Source organism: Pseudopodoces humilis, chromosome 15 (genome assembly GCF_049639895.1).
Source record: "Pseudopodoces humilis isolate 2021_Gansu_Grassland_sample_001 chromosome 15, ASM4963989v1, whole genome shotgun sequence".
NCBI lineage: Eukaryota > Metazoa > Chordata > Aves > Passeriformes > Paridae > Pseudopodoces > Pseudopodoces humilis.
In genome coordinates, this window is record NC_142214.1 from 20,473,467 (window position 1) to 20,492,049 (window position 18,583).

An 18,583-nucleotide genomic window follows, 5' to 3' on the forward strand; every position below is an offset into this window, starting at 1 on the left:
ACACTGCAGAGCCATTTGTGAGCTGAAATCCTGCATAGAAGGGCCAGACCCTGGAGAGCCTCTCAGGAGTGTTGAGGAAGATGCAAGGCATTGTGGTAGCTCCTGTCCTGAGAGATCTTGGATGAACTTCCAGATGCTCTGGTGCCCCATGAGAGCTGCCATGAGGTTTATCAGCAAGGGAACAGGTATACAGGTGTCTGGAACAGATCTGTCCCAGTGCCAAGGGCCACGGAGCCTGGCCTCTGCAGCCCTTGTCCCCTCGTTCTCCTGGCCTATGGACTTTTTATTATGCTTTTAAAGATGTCCAGTCACTGTGGAAAGCATATTTCCTGTGGCTTTAATTAGATTATGCTGGAAGAAACAGCAAGACAAAGGGGTTCCCAGCCTGGCCTTGGATTTGTTTTTCACTGCTGATTGAAACAACAGGAAATCTGGTGTGGAGATAGGTCAGCAGGATGTGGCTCCTGTGACTCCTGACTCCTTGCCTGCTTCCATGTACCCCTAGCACCTGGTGTGGTGTTACCAGTCTTGCATGGTGACCGCTAGCAGGAGGGGCTGCCACTGCCTCAGCAAAGGATCCCAGTGCCTGGAGGAGATGTCAGGATTGGGGACTGCCCATCCAGGGAAAAAGGTGAGGAATGAGAGGGCAGAGAAGCTGGTTAGATGCTGGCTCTGACCCACCTCGGGGCCCCATGTGCTCTGTCCCCACAGCAGGCAGACTGCCCTGTAAGCTGTGGGAGCTGTTTCAGGAACTCAGCTGAGAAAATAAACAGGAAATCCTACAAGTGTCAAATGTGGCTTTCGGTGAGGTGCCTCTTGGGTGGAAATCCCTACACCCCCTATCCAGGATGGGATGCCTGCCTTGCTGCCCAAGCAAGGGCGGGGGTAAGCCGGAGCGCCGCTCCAGTTCCCTCCCTATCTTGGGCACGTCGCTGGACCGCACCCTCCCGGGGCAGCCCGCGCCCCTCTGAGAGCGGCCGTGTCCTCGCAAACGCCGGAGATGAGCTGTTTACAGTCCCTTCCCGGGGCACGAAAGACCTCACGGTGGTGGCCATCCTGCGCTGCTACCCCTTCCGGGCCGAGGAGGTGCCGGCGGCGGGGACCCCGCCTGCTCCCCGCCTCTGTGGCCCCCCAGGCGGGTCCCAACCTCCGGGCCAGCCTGTGCCTGCAGAAACTCCACGTCCAGAACCGCGCTGGATCCCGGAGTGCCGCAGAACGGTGCTCGTCGCTCGCCCGGGGCTTGGGGACGAAGCCGCGGGGAGCCGCCCCCTCCAGGCCTCTGACCCCGGCCTCACCGACCCTGGGGACAAGGTGCTCATGCGCTGGTGGTGGAGCTTGGCCTCAACAGGGCGGACGAGCTGCCGGAGCTCTGGCTCGGTCACCACGAGCTCGATTCCTCGTCGGACCTGCCGGCCGGCTCCTGAGGCTGGGGCGGGGGCGCTTCTACCTCACCCCACCGGTGAGCAGCGACCCGACTGCCCCAGGTACCGGCGCTGCGGGCGGAGGGAACGCTCGGAACCCGGCCGAGTGTGGGAAGGAGCGGGAGGAGGAGCTGGGGCCGCGCTGCCTGCCCCAAAACGCTTAGGGGTTGCGGTGGGCCCGGCAGGCGTGGCTCTCAAGATGCCCTCTAATAAAATCTGGAAGGATCGTTGTTCCGTCGGCTATGCCCCTTGTCCATTTCGGCGAAGGACGTTGTGTGAAAGCAGCCCTTGGTGGAAGGAGTGTGGACGCCCCGCAGCTCCAGTGTGTCTTCTCGGCTTATGATGTTCCTATCCTGTTGAAATTATACAACTTTCCTAATTAAAATTTCTAATTAATTGTTTTAATCAGTCATGAACAGTGTAATTTTCCACCGTAGTCAAGCACTTAGCAAGGTTTGTCATAAGCTGCTATTGTAGGAACACAGGTCGGGAAAATTACTATAACTTTGAAGTTTTGCTAAACCAACCTTGATATGCTTCATTGACTAAACATGGAAGAGATATATTGCTGAAACTGGACACACAGAATGCAGAATTTGTAGACTACAAGGACATTTTGCAGAACCAAGAGATAAAGAAATTAACAAGGACAATTCAGCAATTGTCTTACCTGGGAAAAAGATAATAAGATAATAACAAGATTAAAAATGTTGACTAATTAGCATGAGAAGCAAGAAATCTGTAACCAGTAGAAGATAAAATACTAATTAATGAAAATAACTATGTATTTTATAGCAAATGAATATTAATTTCTTTGCTAAAGTGTATGATTAATGAGAAGTTTTGAAAGCGTGCATGTATCATGGGTGGAGCTCCCCCTATGCACCCAGCAGTGTGAATAAAGTACTGCTGCTCTCTAAGCTAAACACAGAGTCTCATTTATCCCGACATTTTCGGTGACAGTGTCACCCTGGGGAATGGGACCTCTGTCCCAGCCACCCCCTGCTTACAGGAGCGCTGCTATGGGGACGTGCTAGGTGTGGGGCTGTTGCACTCATTGGGCTGCCTGGCAGGGTGCGGGGGTCTGGGACTGTCCCCGGGGCACTGTGGGGACACGTCGGCCCCCCTGGGGAGGGCAGGTGGGACCACTTGACCCCCGAACTGCATTCAGGAGTGGGTGCTAAAGGGAGGAGGCACAGGTGTGGGAGGGCAGGTGTGGGCAAGGTGGGGTCCAGGCACAGGTGTTACCTCTGGCTCAGCTCCCGATACTCACACACTCTTCCAAACGGCAAGGCCAGAATGTGGCGGGCTGTCCCCCACCAGCGATGACCACGGACACAGTGCTCGGCTAGGAGCAGGGAGTCCCGGAGCGCGGTGCCCCGCAGCGGTGTGTCCCCGTCGGGGCCGCCAGGAAGGGACAAGCCCTTCCGAGCTCCCCGTCACCTCGCGGGCGGCCCTGGACCTCCGGGCCGCCAGGGGGCGACGCGCGTCGCTGCCGCTACACTGTGTCCATCAGCGGCGGGCCGGAAGCCACAGCCCTTTCTCGGCAGAGCGCAGCCATGGTGAGAGCGCGGCGCCGCCGCTCCCCGCCTGCATCCGCCGCCATCCCCCGCTTACCGCGGGCTGTGACCGCCCGCCCCGGGGCGACAAGCACGGGAGGGAGCCCGGCGCTAGGGTCGGAGGGGCGGCAGTCTGAGGGGGCCGGGGAGGGATGGCTGGGAGGGCCGGACCTGGCGGCGGCCCGTAACACATCCCTTCACGTCCCGTCCTGTAGGCCCGCGGCCCCAAGAAGCATCTGAAGCGCGTGGCAGCACCCAAGCACTGGATGCTGGACAAGCTGACGGGCGTCTTCGTGAGTGCGGGCCTGGGTTTGAGGTTGAAGCTGGGGTCGAGCTTGGGTTTGGGGTCGAGGCCCGGGTCGGAGGTGGGACCGGGGCCGGGCTGGTCGTGGCAGCTGCAGTCACATCAGGAGAAATGTTCAGGTGCTGCGCGGGGACGAGCGGTGAACAGGGGCAGTTGGACAGGGCAGGAGGTGTCTGTTTAACGTTTGGGTCTTTGTGAATAGTGCTCGTGTTCCCCCGTTTGCAGAGGACGTGATGGGGTCGTTGGCTGTTCCGTTTTAACCTGTCTATTGTTCTTTTCCACCTCTGGGTTGCGATGGATGGTTGTGCTCTGTTGGGGACAGTTTTATGAGTCTGGCAAGACATAGGGGGAACTGCTGTGAATACCAAGAACAGAGAGCTTCAGCTGGCCACTGCCTGCGTGGCAGCTTCACTTTGTGGTGCTGCCCTTCCGAGCTCTTCCGGGAGCTGTTGGTACCATGGTTTCCTTCTCTGGGGTGGTTTTTTTTGAGCCTCCAGCACAAAGCTTCTGTCCACAGGCACCCCGCCCATCAACAGGCCCCCACAAGCTGAGAGAGTGCCTTCCCCTCATCATCTTCCTGCGCAACCGGCTGAAGTATGCTCTGACAGGAGATGAGGTCAAGAAGATCTGCATGCAAAGGTTCATCAAAATAGATGGCAAAGTCCGTACTGACATCACCTACCCTGCAGGCTTCATGGGTGAGTAGGGTTGGGGCAATTCCTTAGGCAGCTCTGCTGCACTGGTTGGGGAGTGTTTTGTGGGGCTGGCATTATTTGCGGGGCAAGGTTTCTCTGCTGGAGTTGAAGAAAAGATATATATAAGCAGTTGTTATTTAGTTTGGAGTTGTGCTCTACAGTGAATACCATAGTCAGATACCTGTAGCCTGTAAGTTCCTACATGACCTGGGTAAGTTGCTGTTCAGATTCCAGCCTTCAGCATTTTTTGCTAATTTGCAGTCTTTCACAGCAAAAGTTGTCTGTGGTCAAGGGTAGATCCCAGCCTCATCAGTCATACCTTAAATGTTGTTCAGCAGTCTCTGTTTCTTTTTAAACGTGAACTTGGATAATGAGCTGATAACAGCTGCTGTTTTATCTCTCTGTCTGCAATCAGATGTCATCAGCATTGAGAAGACAGGTGAGCATTTCCGCCTGGTGTATGATACCAAGGGCCGGTTTGCTGTTCACCGCATCACACCTGAGGAGGCCAAGGTGAGGAGCTTTGATGTGGTGTAAGCATGAGACCAGTTGAGTTTGGTTGGGGCAGTGCTTCCTCTTTGGCATCTCCTGAATGAGAGCTGATGGCTTTCTTCCCTGACAGTTGAGACCATGCTGCACTTGGGATTGGGGTGCTCAGGGTTGTGGTGAAGCCTGTGTCGGGGGGGAGATCTCTTGGTTACATGAAAGTAGTTCACAGATGGGTGTAGGTGCATTGTCTGGTGCTGGAGATGATACTGTTGGCATAGGCTGGATCAGAGAGTTTTGGGGTGGAGTCTTGGCTTTGCCAGCTAACAATAACCAGAAGCATGGAATTGCCTGTGGTGTAAAGGCCTTGAACTTCTTCCCAGGGCAACAAAACTGCCTACTCAGCCTGGATGCTGTGGAGCAACTTACTCATACGTTCCCTTAACCCAGGCATGGTGTGCCTGAGCTGCGACGCTGTTCTCTGCTTTGCATCTCCTTCCTTAAGGCAGGCTGTGCAGGCACACAGCTGTCTGGATGGCAGAGCTGGCTGTGCTGGAGCCAGCTGTGGTGTACTTCTCCTTGTGATGTACTTCTCTGACTACTACTCCATGTTGATCTGTGAGGTCCGGAGAGGCTATGAGGGAGTTAGTGTGACAATCAGGAGGGAAATCAGTGTCCTGGAGGGTGCAGAGATCTCTCTTCAGTCCTGGAGAAATGCAGCCTCCATTGTGTGTCCATGGGCTTTGGGGATAAAGAAAGGAATTGCCCTGGTGAAGACTTGCCTGTGAAAGTACGGCCAGTGTTTGTGGGGAGGCTGCAGCCAAGGTGGGCTGCTGCTCCCAACAGCAGAGGTGTTTTCTGGTGGGGCTGTAGCAGAGCTGCATGGCAGCTGTTCAAAAGTTGTTAGGCAGGGAGCTGGACAAGTCGCTGCATGGGCTCATGTGAGCCCTGAGTGTCTGGGTGTTCTGCTGGCTAGTGGCTCTTTGGAGTACAAGAGTTCCCTAGTCCTTGGCATTACTCGCTGCCTCAGCTGAGAGGTGTTGGGTTTTGTTTGCAGTACAAGCTGTGCAAGGTGAGGAAGATCTTTGTGGGCACCAAAGGAATCCCTCACTTGGTCACTCATGATGCCCGCACTATCCGCTATCCAGACCCCCTCATCAAGGTGAATGATACGGTCCAGATTGACCTGGAGACAGGCAAGATCACAGACTTCATCAAGTTTGACACAGGTAGGTCTTGCATCCCATTAAAGCACCTCACCCTTCCCCACTGTGAAGAGCAGTGCAGACGTTAAATGCTAAGCATATTTGCACTGAAATAGAGAGGCAGTGGTGTCAACCTTGGGGAGGGGTTTGTTTCCCAGGAGCATGTTCACCTGGAGTTGGAGCAGGGGATTCTTCCTGTGTCCTGGCAGTGGGAGGAATTTGGCAGGGACTTGGCAGTTCTGAGGCACCAAGTAGAAGCAGTGTGAGCTGGTGGGGGAGGTGCTTCAGCTTGTCTCTTAGTTTTGAGAGATGGTTTCAGTCACAGAGCTGTTAGCAGTGCTAGCATGGGTGGGATGGGAATGTTTGGTGTGGGCAGAGAGCCCAAGTGGAAGGACTTCACAGCACCTGGTGCCAGCTCTTGTCACACCTGTATTCCCTTACTCAGGTAACCTGTGCATGGTGACCGGCGGTGCCAACTTGGGCCGTATTGGGGTGATCACCAACCGGGAGAGGCACCCCGGGTCGTTTGATGTGGTTCATGTGAAGGATGCCAACGGCAACAGCTTTGCCACCAGGCTCTCCAACATCTTCGTTATTGGCAAAGTAAGGCCGTAGTGGCACCAGGTGGGGGGTTCTCTCTTGTGAGGGCCTGCTGGCTGAGGCAAAGAGCCTTGGTGTTTCCTTCGACAGCTGTCTTCCCACAAGGTGGACCTTCTGTGCTGGCCTCACTTCTGACTCAGCTCCCTGTATTTCTTCCTGCTCTGGGAAGGGGAAGAAGCATTTGCAGCTTTAGGGATGTGGGTGTTTTCAAGAAGCAGCTCTGAATCTTGTGAACTGGGGCCTGAGCAGTACTCAGACCTTGGTGCTATCTGGGCAGCTGCTGTGACTCAGAGGGCCCCTCACAAAGCCTCTGCTGTTTTGACATCCCTGATGGGCTCTTTGTCCAGGTTGTAGAGGGGCGGTGTTTTGGTTTTGGCTGAAGCATGTTCTTCATGGATGTGACTAAAAGGCAGCTGTGGACCTGTGCATCCTTGGCACCTTCCTTAGGGGCCTCTGCTGTGCCAGTGCCACCACTGTGTGTACCTGGCCCAGCATGAGCAGGGGTGGGCTTCTGCTGCTTTCCCCTTTAGAGGGCTGTCTGGGTTTCCTGATGTCGTTTCTTCTCCCTTGCTGCAGGGCAACAAGCCGTGGATCTCCTTGCCCCGTGGGAAGGGCATCCGCCTGACCATTGCTGAAGAGAGAGACAAGAGACTGGCGGCCAAGCAGAGCAGCGGATAAAGTCCAGCTCAGCCTGGCTGTGGTGCTGTCAGTGTGTTAATTAAACCATTTACTACATGGCTCTGACTGGCTGGGGAGCATCCTGGGCCTAGTGGGGGGAGCCATGCTGCCAGCGCCAGGCCCTGCTCTTCAGAAGGTCCTGCTTCTCTGGGGAGGCTCCCATCAATCTGAGCAACTACCACAGCTATATTCCAGAAACGCAAGGAGGAAGGGTGGGAGAGCCTCTCTGTCCCTGGGAAGGTGTTGGTACAAATGCTTCTGGATGTGCAGGAGGAGCAAGGATCTGGGGAGAGTTAGCTGGGCTCTCGTGTAGCCAGTGGTGCCAGGTCAGCTTGAGGGATTGCCCCATCTGTTTTGGCTTCAAGGGTTTTGGTACTTAAGTGTCCAAGCCTGGCTGGTGGCCACGCACTGGGGAGATCCCTCAGAGGCTTCTCTTCAGTGTCCTGTGGAGGTGGAAGGTGCAAGTGATCACACTGACAGCCTGGACTAAGCAAGAGGGGAATGGGCTACTGGGGACACTGAGCACCAGCCTGGCAGTGGGCTGGTGCCCTGCAGGAGCTAGGGAGCTGGGGACCAGTTGTGGCTTTGGCAATGGCCCTGGAGGACATTCTGCCCGAAATGGGCAGTGTGCCCGGTCAGCAAGGGCAGTCGCACAATTGGGCTGTGCCAGCAAGGGCACAGGATGCACTCTAGGGAAGGGGAGGCTTTGCCTGGGCATGGTGTGCAGGCTGGGACCAGTGGGTCCAGGCAGGTGTGGGCACTGGAACAATGCGAGTGGAGGACCTGGAGTGATGGAGGTGTAGAAGAGGTGGTGAGGGCACAACCTCTGCTCTGCTCAGCCTGGGGAAGAGGAGCCCTGGGGGCTCTCTCACTCCACCTGCCTGCATTGGCATTGTGAGGATCTGTCTTCCAAGACAGATGGGGCACGGATGCGCACAATAGGAAAATTGGCATCTTCGGCTTCATCAGGTGTCCATAGTGAAAAGTAGTTGAGCCTCATGAAGTGTCTGCAGCCAGCTGTATTCTGACAGTGTTAGGGCTCTCAGGAAAGCTGAGTGCCTGTGACACTGCCCATGGTCCCATCCGGCGAGTGTTGCTGTGCTGCTACGGGCTCAGAGCAGCAGCATCTCCAGGGACTTCCATGATGCTGGCAGTGGGCACTGGTTCTTGAGCTGTCCTGTGGTGCGCAGATGTGAGCAGCCAGAAAGCTAAAATCTTCATGTTTTCATGCACAGAGACAGAAGCAAAATCCACTTAGTTTTTATGTTGTGAAAAAGCTCCAGAAAATTGCCAAATTGAATATTTGGGAAAGTAAAATCCAATTTTTTTACTAGCAAAAAAACCCCAAAATGGCAATGAAACCAACAATTGGGAAAATTTGGTGTGAAATATTTCCAGTTTGGGGGTGGGCATTGCAATGGATTATTCAGTGTGGGGCAGTTAGCCAGATTAGGTTGCTTCGTGTGGGTTATCGCAAATGAATTGTCTGCTGAGCATTATGGCGGGTGGATCTGTTGTACGCCGTTTCCCCGTGTTTCCCGTGCATCTCCCGCCTCCGTCCGTCCTTTCCCCGTCCTGGGCTGTGACCTCCCGCCCGGCCCCGCCGAGCCGCGCTCACGGGCGCCACCGTCCGGCCAGTTGCTGCTCCTGCAGCCAAGAAAGCCGCGAACGCGCGTTGGCCGAGGGAGCGGGGAGTTGCTGTTCTCTCCTTGCTGCCACCCCCTGGCCGTAAGGACGAACTGCAGGTGAGCCGCTAAACCGCCGCTGCCGCCCGGCGTTTGAGCGCCCCTCGGGGCTGCTCGGTGAGCTCGGGAGCGGCGTGGCTGAGCACTGGGCTCGGGGCCCGGCGGTGGAAGCGGTGAGGTGGCAGAGAGCCTCAGTGGATGCGGAAGAACCGCCTCGGGCCGCCCGGGATTGCGTGGAAGAAGCTGCAGCCCGGGCAGCGGCGGCCACATCCCCGGGCAGGAGCTGGGCGCCTCTCCCTGTCGCCGGAGCTCCCCTGAACCTCCACCGACCCTGTTCGCCCTGTGCCGCTGCCCCAGCTTCAGCATCACCCCTGAAACCTGCTGTGTCCACTGGCCGCCCCCAGCCTTGTTGGTTGGCCGTCGAGGTCTCCCCAGAAGCCCTTGCAGGAGGAGGGATATGTGCAGGTGATCTACAAGTAATAGCAGTCGCTGATGCTTCTTTCCCTCTGCCAGAGGCCAAACTGAACATCTAAATGTCTATTCTTACTCAAAGCATCCCCGGGCGATGTCAGTGACTACACCCGCCTGGGGCTTGAGTGGGTCATTAGTGTCCCCTGAAACTGCGTGGGAAAAAAACCCCAACAAAACAACAAACCAACTCTCCAGCGTTTTTAGTGTTAGATAATCAAGGAATTATTTTATTCTGGCCAGGATGTGCAACAGAAATCATTTCATCCACACATTGCCCGGGTCGTGCAGAAAAAAACATTCAATGCCGCAGTTCTTTACTAGATTTTTCACATATTTTATACAGTCAAAACCCACAGGAATTCATTGGCTCAATGTTCATTATTCTCAAGTCGCTCAGTTCTTAGTATCTGGTTTCCTGTTGGATACGGATTTCTTTGCCTTCAATGCTAATTAGGTAGGTTCTCATTCTTATATCTGTTTTCCCAGACCAGGCGTCTCTGACCATGCCAGTGGTGATGTCTGGAGTTGATGGTCATTAATGGTCATTTTCTTTTGCTATCTTCTGTGCTACTCCCAGTTCCTCAAGTTGTTAAGCTCATCACACCTCACCTGGTGAACCAGTCCCCTGAAAAGAAACTTCAGTTCCCTTCCCCCAGGGCAAACTAAACTGACTAAAGTTACATTATAAAAAAAATTAAACTCTATATATAAATTTCCAACGTTAGTACCGGCCTTGCTCCCTCCAGGACATGGGCTGAAGCGGGACAGAACGAGCACTTACTGGCTCGGAGAGGACCTGCTGTGGCAGAGACTGGAGAGGCCATAAAAAAGGCAAGGAAATAAAAATTGGAGGTCATCTGGCTGGTCTCTCTGCAGGCAAGTGAAAGCCTGTCTCTCTGGGTAAGAAAGGGAAAGATGTATCCGAGCTGGTAAATTTTCCCAGCAGTGCCAAGAATCAGAGCTGAGGTGAGCCCAAGGTCTCTTGCGCCCTGTCTCCCCTCTTGTGTGTCTCAGGACCTCTTTGGTTCTCTCCTGCCCCCCTTTTTTTAACATATTTCTCTGACTACTTAATTTTGCTTACCTATATCTCTCCTTTTCTCTCTATTATGTCTTTCTACCACACTCCCTCTACTTTCTCTCTCTGTGCTTCTGTCCCACACCAGTTCCCTCTCCTTTTTTCATCCTCTCTCTTCTACAGCTTACAGCTGTGTTTTCCTTCTCCATTGATTTGTTCTGAGTTGAATCTGCCTCTTTTCCCCTCACAATTTATCTGGCCTGTTCTTTGACATTTTTTTCCACTGTGTACTGCAGTGTGTCCCTGTCTTCCTATTTGTTTTCCTCCTTCCTTTTGTTTCTCTCCCTATCCTTTTGTTTTGCTAAATGTTGCTGGTTTTTTTTCAGTTCTGGATCTCACTTTCCCTTTCCACTTTCCTGTTCATTTATTACTCTCTCTGATCCTTTTGCTATTTCCCGACCCTGATATTTATTACTTCACCCCATCTGGCCCTCTTTTTTTTCTTCTTCCTATCTCTGTTATTCTCTGTTCTCATTGTCTCTCAGCATCCTGCTCCCTGTCCTTCTTCCGTTCACAGTATCCCACTTTCTCACTCCTTGTCCCTCACCTGGTTTCTATATCAGTCTGTCCTTCCTCCTGGTTTTTATTGTTGCTCTGGCCTGATGCCTGTTGCTTTTTTTTTTTTTTTTTTTCCCTGTCCCCATTGCTCTGCTTCAGTCCTGTCATTCTCCTGCTCTCTCTTTCTTGATGTTCATAAACGTAGAGACAGATTGGTTTGTGGAGAAGTAATTTTACAATAGTTGCAGATTATTTTGAAGTGAGTTTCCTTAGTGACTGCTAAGGAATTGACATGAGCCATGAGTTGAAATACGCTCCGTGTCTGTATTCCCTGAAGAGGGAATGCTGTAAGGAATTTGTCTGCTAGTAGAGATTAGGGTTTGCTGGTCTGAGCCCTCCTTTGAAAATGTTTGTTGTGCCTTGAGATGCAGAAGTATTAGACTTCCAAAGCCATCTGAAGAGAATGAAGACTTGCATAAAATTTTTACTGGCATTTCATTTTCTTTTGAGGGAAATTTGGTACTTGTTTATGGATATTATTGCAATAACAGTGGTCTGTGTGAAAATAATCACAGTATTGTGAAGTGCCTTGTACTGCTCCCCCCCCCCCCCGTTTTCTTCAGGGGACTAAACTTAAACTTCAATAGCAGTGTAACTGATTCCATGCAAAGTTCATGATTTTGTGAAAGCTGGTAAAGTTTAAAGTTTAAATTTTGCACCCTGTGGTGCAAGCTCATTGAAATGAGCAGCCTAACTCCTCTGTCGGGTTAATGTTTTTGGTTATTTGAAGTATCAATAATTGTGTTCATCTCCAGTGCACATACCCCAGGTATTGAGTTCATGCAATGCATTTCATGTGCTCAATTCTTATTTATTCCCTGAGGCTACCGATGATACAAGGCTTTTTTACTTTGATCCACAGAGGTGAAATATTCTGTCTGACAAGTTCTTGGGTTCTGGTAGCACTCGGCAGTGCTGCTCTTTCCAGAAATCATTGCTCTGATTTTTCACCCTGGCGCTATTCAAGCCCAGTCTGCCAGAAACAGCTCCTGTAGAGTTGCTCTTCTGCTGCCTGTGTCCCTTTGTGCTGGAGACTTTCTGCTGGTTCTGTGGTCAGAGCAGTTCTCAGGCCAGCCCAGTCCTGTCAAGCTGGGAGAGGCAGAGGTACAGGTGGGCCTCCTTTTGTCTCAGCTGATGCCCTTCGGCACTGCTTGCAGGTTAATGGGAGCTGGGAAACACTCCCTGCTTCTTGCCAATTGTCTGGGAGGACTCAGTGTGCCGTCACTGTAGAGAACCACAGAGGCTCAGGAACACTGACTGACTGATGTTCACAAAAGCCGTGTGACTAGTAGGGTTAGCGATTGATCTGGTGTTTCTACAGGAAAAAAGCTTGGAGCAGGAATTCCCATTGTGCCGTGAGCTCAGTGCTCCCCTGCCCAGGGGTTGCTTCTGCAGCCGGGCTTTGGGTACACTCTTTTTCCCGGCTTTCTGCCTGTGACCCACTGCCATTGGCAGCTCATCAGGAGCAAAAGTCTCTGTTCATTTGCCCAGCCGTGACTGGACAAGTCCGGCAGTTTATTGCAGAGATTAAGTCAGTCCGTTGTTCCGATGCTCAATGGTATAAAATAATTTCTGCTGTTCAAGCCAACACTGTAATACAGTGCAGAAGTAGATGGTTCTGTATGGTTGGCATGAAGCTCCATCTGATAAACCCCTCTGTCTTTGCACGCGAGCTGAGTACTCACTCTGTTTGCAGCCTCTTCTACAGTAAGGGCTCGTTGCAATGTTAATAGCAGGAGTGGATTGTGCGAACACACTTGTGAATACTGGTCTGGAGAGGTGGTTTGTTTTTCAGCGTTAGTCGGCTTGTTTTGCACCAGTTAGCCCTGCTAGGACTTAAGATTCAGTGGCAAAAATAGAAGAGAAAACCTTCCTGCTTTTATTTATTTATGTATTTACCATATTTATAATGTATTTACCATCATTAGTATACACCGAATGATTAAGTACGGTGTCACAACCAGATGTTGGGGGTGGTGTCACCAACAGACGCGACACCCGCCCGCGTTCCAGCGTTGCCAGGAGCCGGGCCCGGCCCCTCACACCGTGTCCCGGGGTGCAGCTTCCCCGCAGCTGGGACGCTCTTCTCGCACTCCCGCAGGCTCCCGCAGGCTCCCGCAGGCTCCCGCAGGTTTCCGCAGGCTCCCGCAGGTTCCCGCAGGTTCCCGCAGGTTCCGCAAGGCTCCCGCAGGTTTCCGCAGGTTCCCGTAGGTTCCCGCAGGCTCCCGCAGGTTCCCGCAGGCTCCCGCAGGTTCCCGCAGGTTCCGCAAGGCTCCCGCAGGTTCCGCAAGGCTCCCGCAGGTTCCCGCAGGCTCCCGCAGGCTCCCGCAGGTTTCCGCAGGTTCCCGCAGGCTCCCGCAGGCTCCCGCAGGTTCCCGCAGGCTCCCGCAGGTTCCCGCAGGCTCCCGCAGGTTCCCGCAGGCTCTATGTCGTCGCCGGGGCGGTCCGAGGCTGCGGAGCAGACTCTGCTCGTGGGGAACTTGGAGAGCCGGGTCAGGGAGGAGATCCTCTACGAGCTCTTCCTGCAGGTAGAATACTGGTACCGTTTTATATCGAAATGCTGTTCCAATGCTCGAGAAGAAAAATTCCAGCAATGGGATGTTCGGTTAAGAGAGTTGGACAACATGCTCTCCAGAGGTCCCTTCAAACCCCGACCCTTCAGTGAGAGTGCAGAAACACAAAGTAGTTGGACCTGTTAGAAGCCCGAGTTTAATTCCTACCTGTTTTCAAGACTAAAGAGTAGTCTGCTGTATAACTGTAAATGTGAGTTTAAGAAAGTTCATCTTCTTAGAGGACATGAGTAATACAATACAAAAGGCAAAAGTGATAAAGATGCTCTTAGAACACAGTTTTACACTATTCTTCTGCATAATCTGCAGCAGCCATCCAACTGCCAGCTTTTATCTGGGTCTTTAGGTCATCCCAATATCTTGTAATTTTCCCTTGTTTTATCTTGTTTTCATTCAGGTTTCCTTTTTGCTGCAACAGCCTATGCTTCTCATTTTAGTCTTGCCCTGTCTTGGAAAATATCCAGTTCAATATTCCTGCTATGGCATAGTCCTAAACATGCACCCCTGACTTCTAGCTCTTCCCCTCCATCAAACGATGAGCAAGTATCTACTGCTGCTTCCAAACTATTAATACTTTTATTTATGAACTGGAAGCTTTTGCTATGAAGTTAGTAAATTAATCTTCCCCTTTGGCAAGCTAATTATTATGGTATGGAATTCTAAAAATAATAAAAATTCTGGTTATGAAAGACTAAACATGAGCTGATCCTTGGTTCCCTTTTAAAATTTGTGGAGCTGATTTTTGTAGAAGGCTCAGAATCATTTGGGAATTATTTGGGAATGTGGAGAGACATTTTCAAGGTAAGAAACTTACGGTTTCTGACTATGGCTGAAGAGAAATAATTAAATATTCCAAACATAATGAAGTGTCAGTCTCTGCTAAATAACCAAAATTTCTTTCAGGCTGGACCATTAACCAAAGTGATGATTTGTGAGGACAAAGAAGGAAAACCTAAGTCTTTTGGATATGTCTGCTTTAAACACAAAGTATCGGTGCCTTATGCAAAAGCTCTGCTGGATGGAATCCATTTGTATGGAAGACCAATTACCGTGCAGTATTGGAGGGGTATGTTTTGAATCCTATAGTCTTTCACAAAGATAACAATTTTTAGTTGGAAAAATTAATTGTTTTGCTAAGAAACAAGACTTCCTGTGGCTTTTGCATAGGGAAGGATTCAGTCCTTGTATTTTTATGTTTACTTAGAGAATACAATAGATTGGGTCAGAACAGTGTAACTTGCAAGCTGTCAGACACTGCTGTATGGAAAACAGCAAACCAGGTTTTCATGCCAGATTACATTTAGGAATTGGGGTGTAACTTTACCTTGCAGTCTAACAGAAAAAGTTGATTCAGTACAGACAGCCCCTGTTGAACTCTTTGATCATTTTAGACTAAAGCCACAGAGTTATCAGCACTGTTGTTTTAAAGGGAAGAGATTGTAGTTCAAAGAATATATTAAATTCAAAGTCATATTCTTAATTTTATGTATGTGGAGCTGAACCTTTGAACAAGCCAACAACCAGCCATTGTTTGCAACCCAGACAGTAAGGTCTCATGTTCCTGCTGTGCCACTGCTTCTTTCAAAGACTCTACAGACCAGAGCTGGGTTTAAGCAGAATATCTGTGGTTCCTAAAATCAGAAGCATCTCCTGTGTTTGTAACTGGGTGACAATGCTGTTCTGTATTACTTCGACAACCCAGATTTGTGCTTCTGTAACTGAATAAATGAGAAATGAAAATTTTCAAGCTTAAGATGATGCTATTGATGCTATTGATTATCTGCCATAAAATAAAATGGCACTTTTGTATACTACCTTAGATCTAATAGCACACCACAGATGACACAAAACACTTTCTGTGGTTCATAACTTATTAATTGAATTGTCATAACTTAATAGTCATTACACTCTTGTCTTATTTCCAGGGAGTTCTCACTCACCAGAACTAGACAGTTGTACAGATGGTTTTGAACACCATATTGACTTAGATTCTCCTGCAGACAGGTAACAAAGATCACCTGTGAATGAACCTTATGAATATAATTTTTAAAAAATTGTAGAAAAAAGTGAGTTGATGTGGTAGCGCAATCTTGAGGATTTTCATCAAAATAACATCTTGTCATTGCATCCTTACCGAGGGCTTGTGACAGGCTGCAGTTAATTTTAATGTTTGGTTGTTTAACATGCAAGATGATTAGTGAGTGTAGGAATAATAATAATAATAAACCTGTTATAATGGAAGTCTGAACACCCCAGATTAAGTATTTAAGCTGAACTCCCATGGTGAAATCTAGTACCCTTTTGTGCATGCACATATGAGGATTTGTCATTAATTAAGCCTTTGGGTATCTTTTTTCTCTTTTTTTCTCTCTTTTTCTTTTTTTTTCTTTTTCTTTTTCTTTTTCTTTTTCTTTTTCTTTTTCTTTTTCTTTTTCTTTTTCTTTTTCTTTTTCTTTTTCTTTTTCTTTTTCTTTTTCTTTTTCTTTTTCTTTTTCTTTTTCTTTTTCTTTTCTTTTTCTTTTTCTTTTTCTTTTTCTTTTTCTTTTTTTCTTTTCCCCTCTCCCTCTCCCTCTCCCTCTCCCTCTCCCTCTCCCTCTCCCTCTCCTCTCCTTTTCCCATATAAGTCCTGCTGCTAATATCTCAATTGTCTTCTTGAATAGTCCCATTACAGCCCAAGAGTTAAGTCTCAGCACTCTGATAACCAGTATGTGGTGGACATTTAGTCATTGTACATTTGCTTGTTTTTCCTTTAGGCATCAAGAACTTTCTGGAAATTCTCCATTTCCTGTTACCCCTTTGCTAGTGAACAACAGTTTACTTCATGATCACCCTGGCTTTCAAGAGGTGGTGAGTTTGTGTTAAAAATTTGGGAGTGTTTTTATGAAGCTGAATGCATTTTGCATTTCTGCAAAAAACCAGTGCTTACTTCAGGTCTCAAAATGCGCTATAAGCACAGTATTAGGACACTTCAGCATCCTCTAATAACATGATCAGCCAAACCAAACTATTTTCTTCCTGCAAGAATATCTTAAAGGTGTATAGCTTAAGAAAGCTAGAAATGCTGAAGTCTACAAGCTCTCTTCTGCTCTGTGTTCCAAAAACCATGCAGGCAACAGCTTCTTCACATACAGCTAATTCCATTGGGCAAACCATTTGGTTCTTCTCAATTCAGAAATGCCCAGCAGATGTTTGAAATGTGCTAAGACTAAACCTAAAATCAATCACTACTGCCCAAATTTGGGAAACAACAGTTTGAGGATTTCTGGCCTAAACCTTCACATGCCTACATAGGTCTCTCCTTCATGATTTACTTTCACAGCAGTAGATGACAAGAACCCACACTTCACTTTCCCTCTACAAAACTATGGTGCACTGGCCCATTATCACCCTAATCTCTTCTGTTTGAAAAATTCCACAAAACAAGGAAACAGGTCTCTTTGAGTGGAAACCTGTGCATCAAACCTATTCCCCAAACACTTCACAAAGCTTCTGAATCTGATGAGTCTGTGGACTGGTAGGACTGAGGACACCCAGCCTTTAACATGAGGACAGCCTGGACAGTCCTGCTCACCCAGTCTGCCTGGGGACTGGCCAGCCCTTGGAACTATGGAAGGGGAGCAGTCTGGATCAATTACCCTCATTGGCTGCAATCTGAGCAGAAAAATGGAGAGAATCTGTTCCCCACCTATGGGGTGGGGGCCTGCCCTCCCATCTTCCCAGGCTGTGCCGTGAGAAGAGTTGGTGCTTGTTCCAGCTTTCCAATCTCCTCTACTTCCTTTTGGAAGGCTCAAGTCCACCTACCCTCTGTGCTTGCTGATGAACCTCCTCCTCAGTAGCAAGGCAGTAGATACTGTGAGACCAGACTTGGCAGACCAGCACACACAAACAACTTCCTCTCATTTTCTGCTTGCCAGAGAGGATGGTATTGCAGTGTGGTCTCACATGATAGCTTGTTGAAGCTTCAGCAGAAAGTGATCTCATCACTAGTATGCTGTAACAAGTCTACCTCACCTTGCCTGGGCAGGTTGCCAGGCAGGTCGCTCACTTGGGAATCTTTCAAGGTCCTTGTTGGAATGCTTTGTTCCACATTGACTTTAAAATTGGTTAAACCAGGTTTGAAGAATTTGGAGATGTGCAAGTTCTTTACAGTACCAATAAGCACTGCAGTTACAAATATTTATCAGAGATGAAGAAAGGAAAGGTATACCATATTTGCTTACTTTAAGTGAGGACTAGCTGGCAATTTAACTTTTAATCAGATTATGTCTCTGTTCTAACGTTGCTGTGAAAAATTTGTCTGCTTTTCTGAACTGTACTAGTTGTTGTCATAAAATACCTTTATTCTCAAACAGTCTGTATTATTTTATTGTTTGTCTATCTTTTAATTGTGTAAGATAATTAAAAGATTTAATTGTAACATGCAAAATTCTTTCAAATTTCCTCTTCACAATGTTAACAACTCAAGTTCCTATTTCTCTAAATGTACCATGTATACAGTACAGTACAGAGTCCAATGGATTAACAATTTCCTTATTAGCAGTACCTTCAACCTTATCCTTTTCTCCCTGTCAGAATAAAACTGCACAGTTTAAGACTGCACAGAGTTCTCCTGAATTGGCCACATCCAAGTGACTGTGAAGTGCACCAAGCAGGATGAAAGAAAGAGAAAATGGCAAAGTTGTGACAATGACACTAGTACTGAAGATAATAAAAGGAGACAAAGACAGCATGGACAAAACTGAAAAAAAAAAAAAAAGCCAAGAAAAAGACATGTTAATACTGGATAAATAGTTTTTATTATTATATTTGTTTTAATCTTTGAACTTTATTAAAGGAATGTTCAAGATTCATAGTATTTTTGAAATGTGATGCATAGAAACTTAGAATATCCTGAGGTGGAAGGGTCATCTAGTCCAGCTGGATCCACACCCTCCATTGCTGTCCCCCTTCCCATCCCCTCCCAGCACACCAGCACCCTGGGGAATGAGTTCTCCCCCAAACCCTACCAGAGCACACAGAACCTGCAAGATCTGGCTTCTCTGCCTCTTCTACACTAGCACAACCAAAAGGAGTCTGGGTGGCTCCACTGTACTTGCAATGGCCCTTTCAGTAGCTGCAAATTTCACAGGTCCAGCTACATCAATTTCTTACCTTTATGTATCCTCAGTAAAAGGCATTGATTTGAAATATATTCACAGAATATTTAGTTGGGGGTTGGAAAGGAGCTCTGGAGCTCATCTAGTCCAATCACCCCTTCCAGGCAGGGTCACCTGGAG

At 49.2% G+C, this 18,583-nt stretch overlaps 3 protein-coding genes across 3 annotated transcripts; all 3 read left to right on the forward strand.

Moving 5' to 3' along the window:
• The first annotated feature begins 50 nt into the window (after positions 1-50).
• LOC106628398 (uncharacterized) lies at positions 51-2,100 on the forward strand. The gene is made up of 2 exons (XM_088062642.1): positions 51-631; positions 715-2,100. The coding sequence occupies exons 1-2, from the start codon at positions 533-535 to the stop codon at positions 1,762-1,764; spliced, it is 1,149 nt and encodes a 382-aa protein (XP_087918768.1). The 5' UTR covers positions 51-532; the 3' UTR covers positions 1,765-2,100.
• Positions 2,101-2,276: 176 nt separating this feature from the next.
• Positions 2,277-7,007, forward strand: RPS4X (ribosomal protein S4 X-linked). Its single transcript, XM_005527347.3, is given in 10 exon segments — positions 2,277-2,324; positions 2,434-2,458; positions 2,681-2,918; positions 2,920-2,983; positions 3,196-3,273; positions 3,802-3,982; positions 4,395-4,492; positions 5,523-5,694; positions 6,116-6,273; positions 6,847-7,007. Coding segments are annotated over 10 exon segments (1,164 nt in total). The 3' UTR covers positions 6,949-7,007.
• Positions 7,008-13,107: 6,100 nt separating this feature from the next.
• Positions 13,108-18,094, forward strand: RBM11 (RNA binding motif protein 11). Its single transcript, XM_088062497.1, is given in 7 exon segments — positions 13,108-13,265; positions 14,211-14,373; positions 15,233-15,311; positions 16,061-16,154; positions 17,880-17,923; positions 17,925-17,955; positions 17,957-18,094. Coding segments are annotated over 7 exon segments (651 nt in total). The 5' UTR covers positions 13,108-13,163.
• The last annotated feature ends 489 nt before the right edge of the window (positions 18,095-18,583 follow it).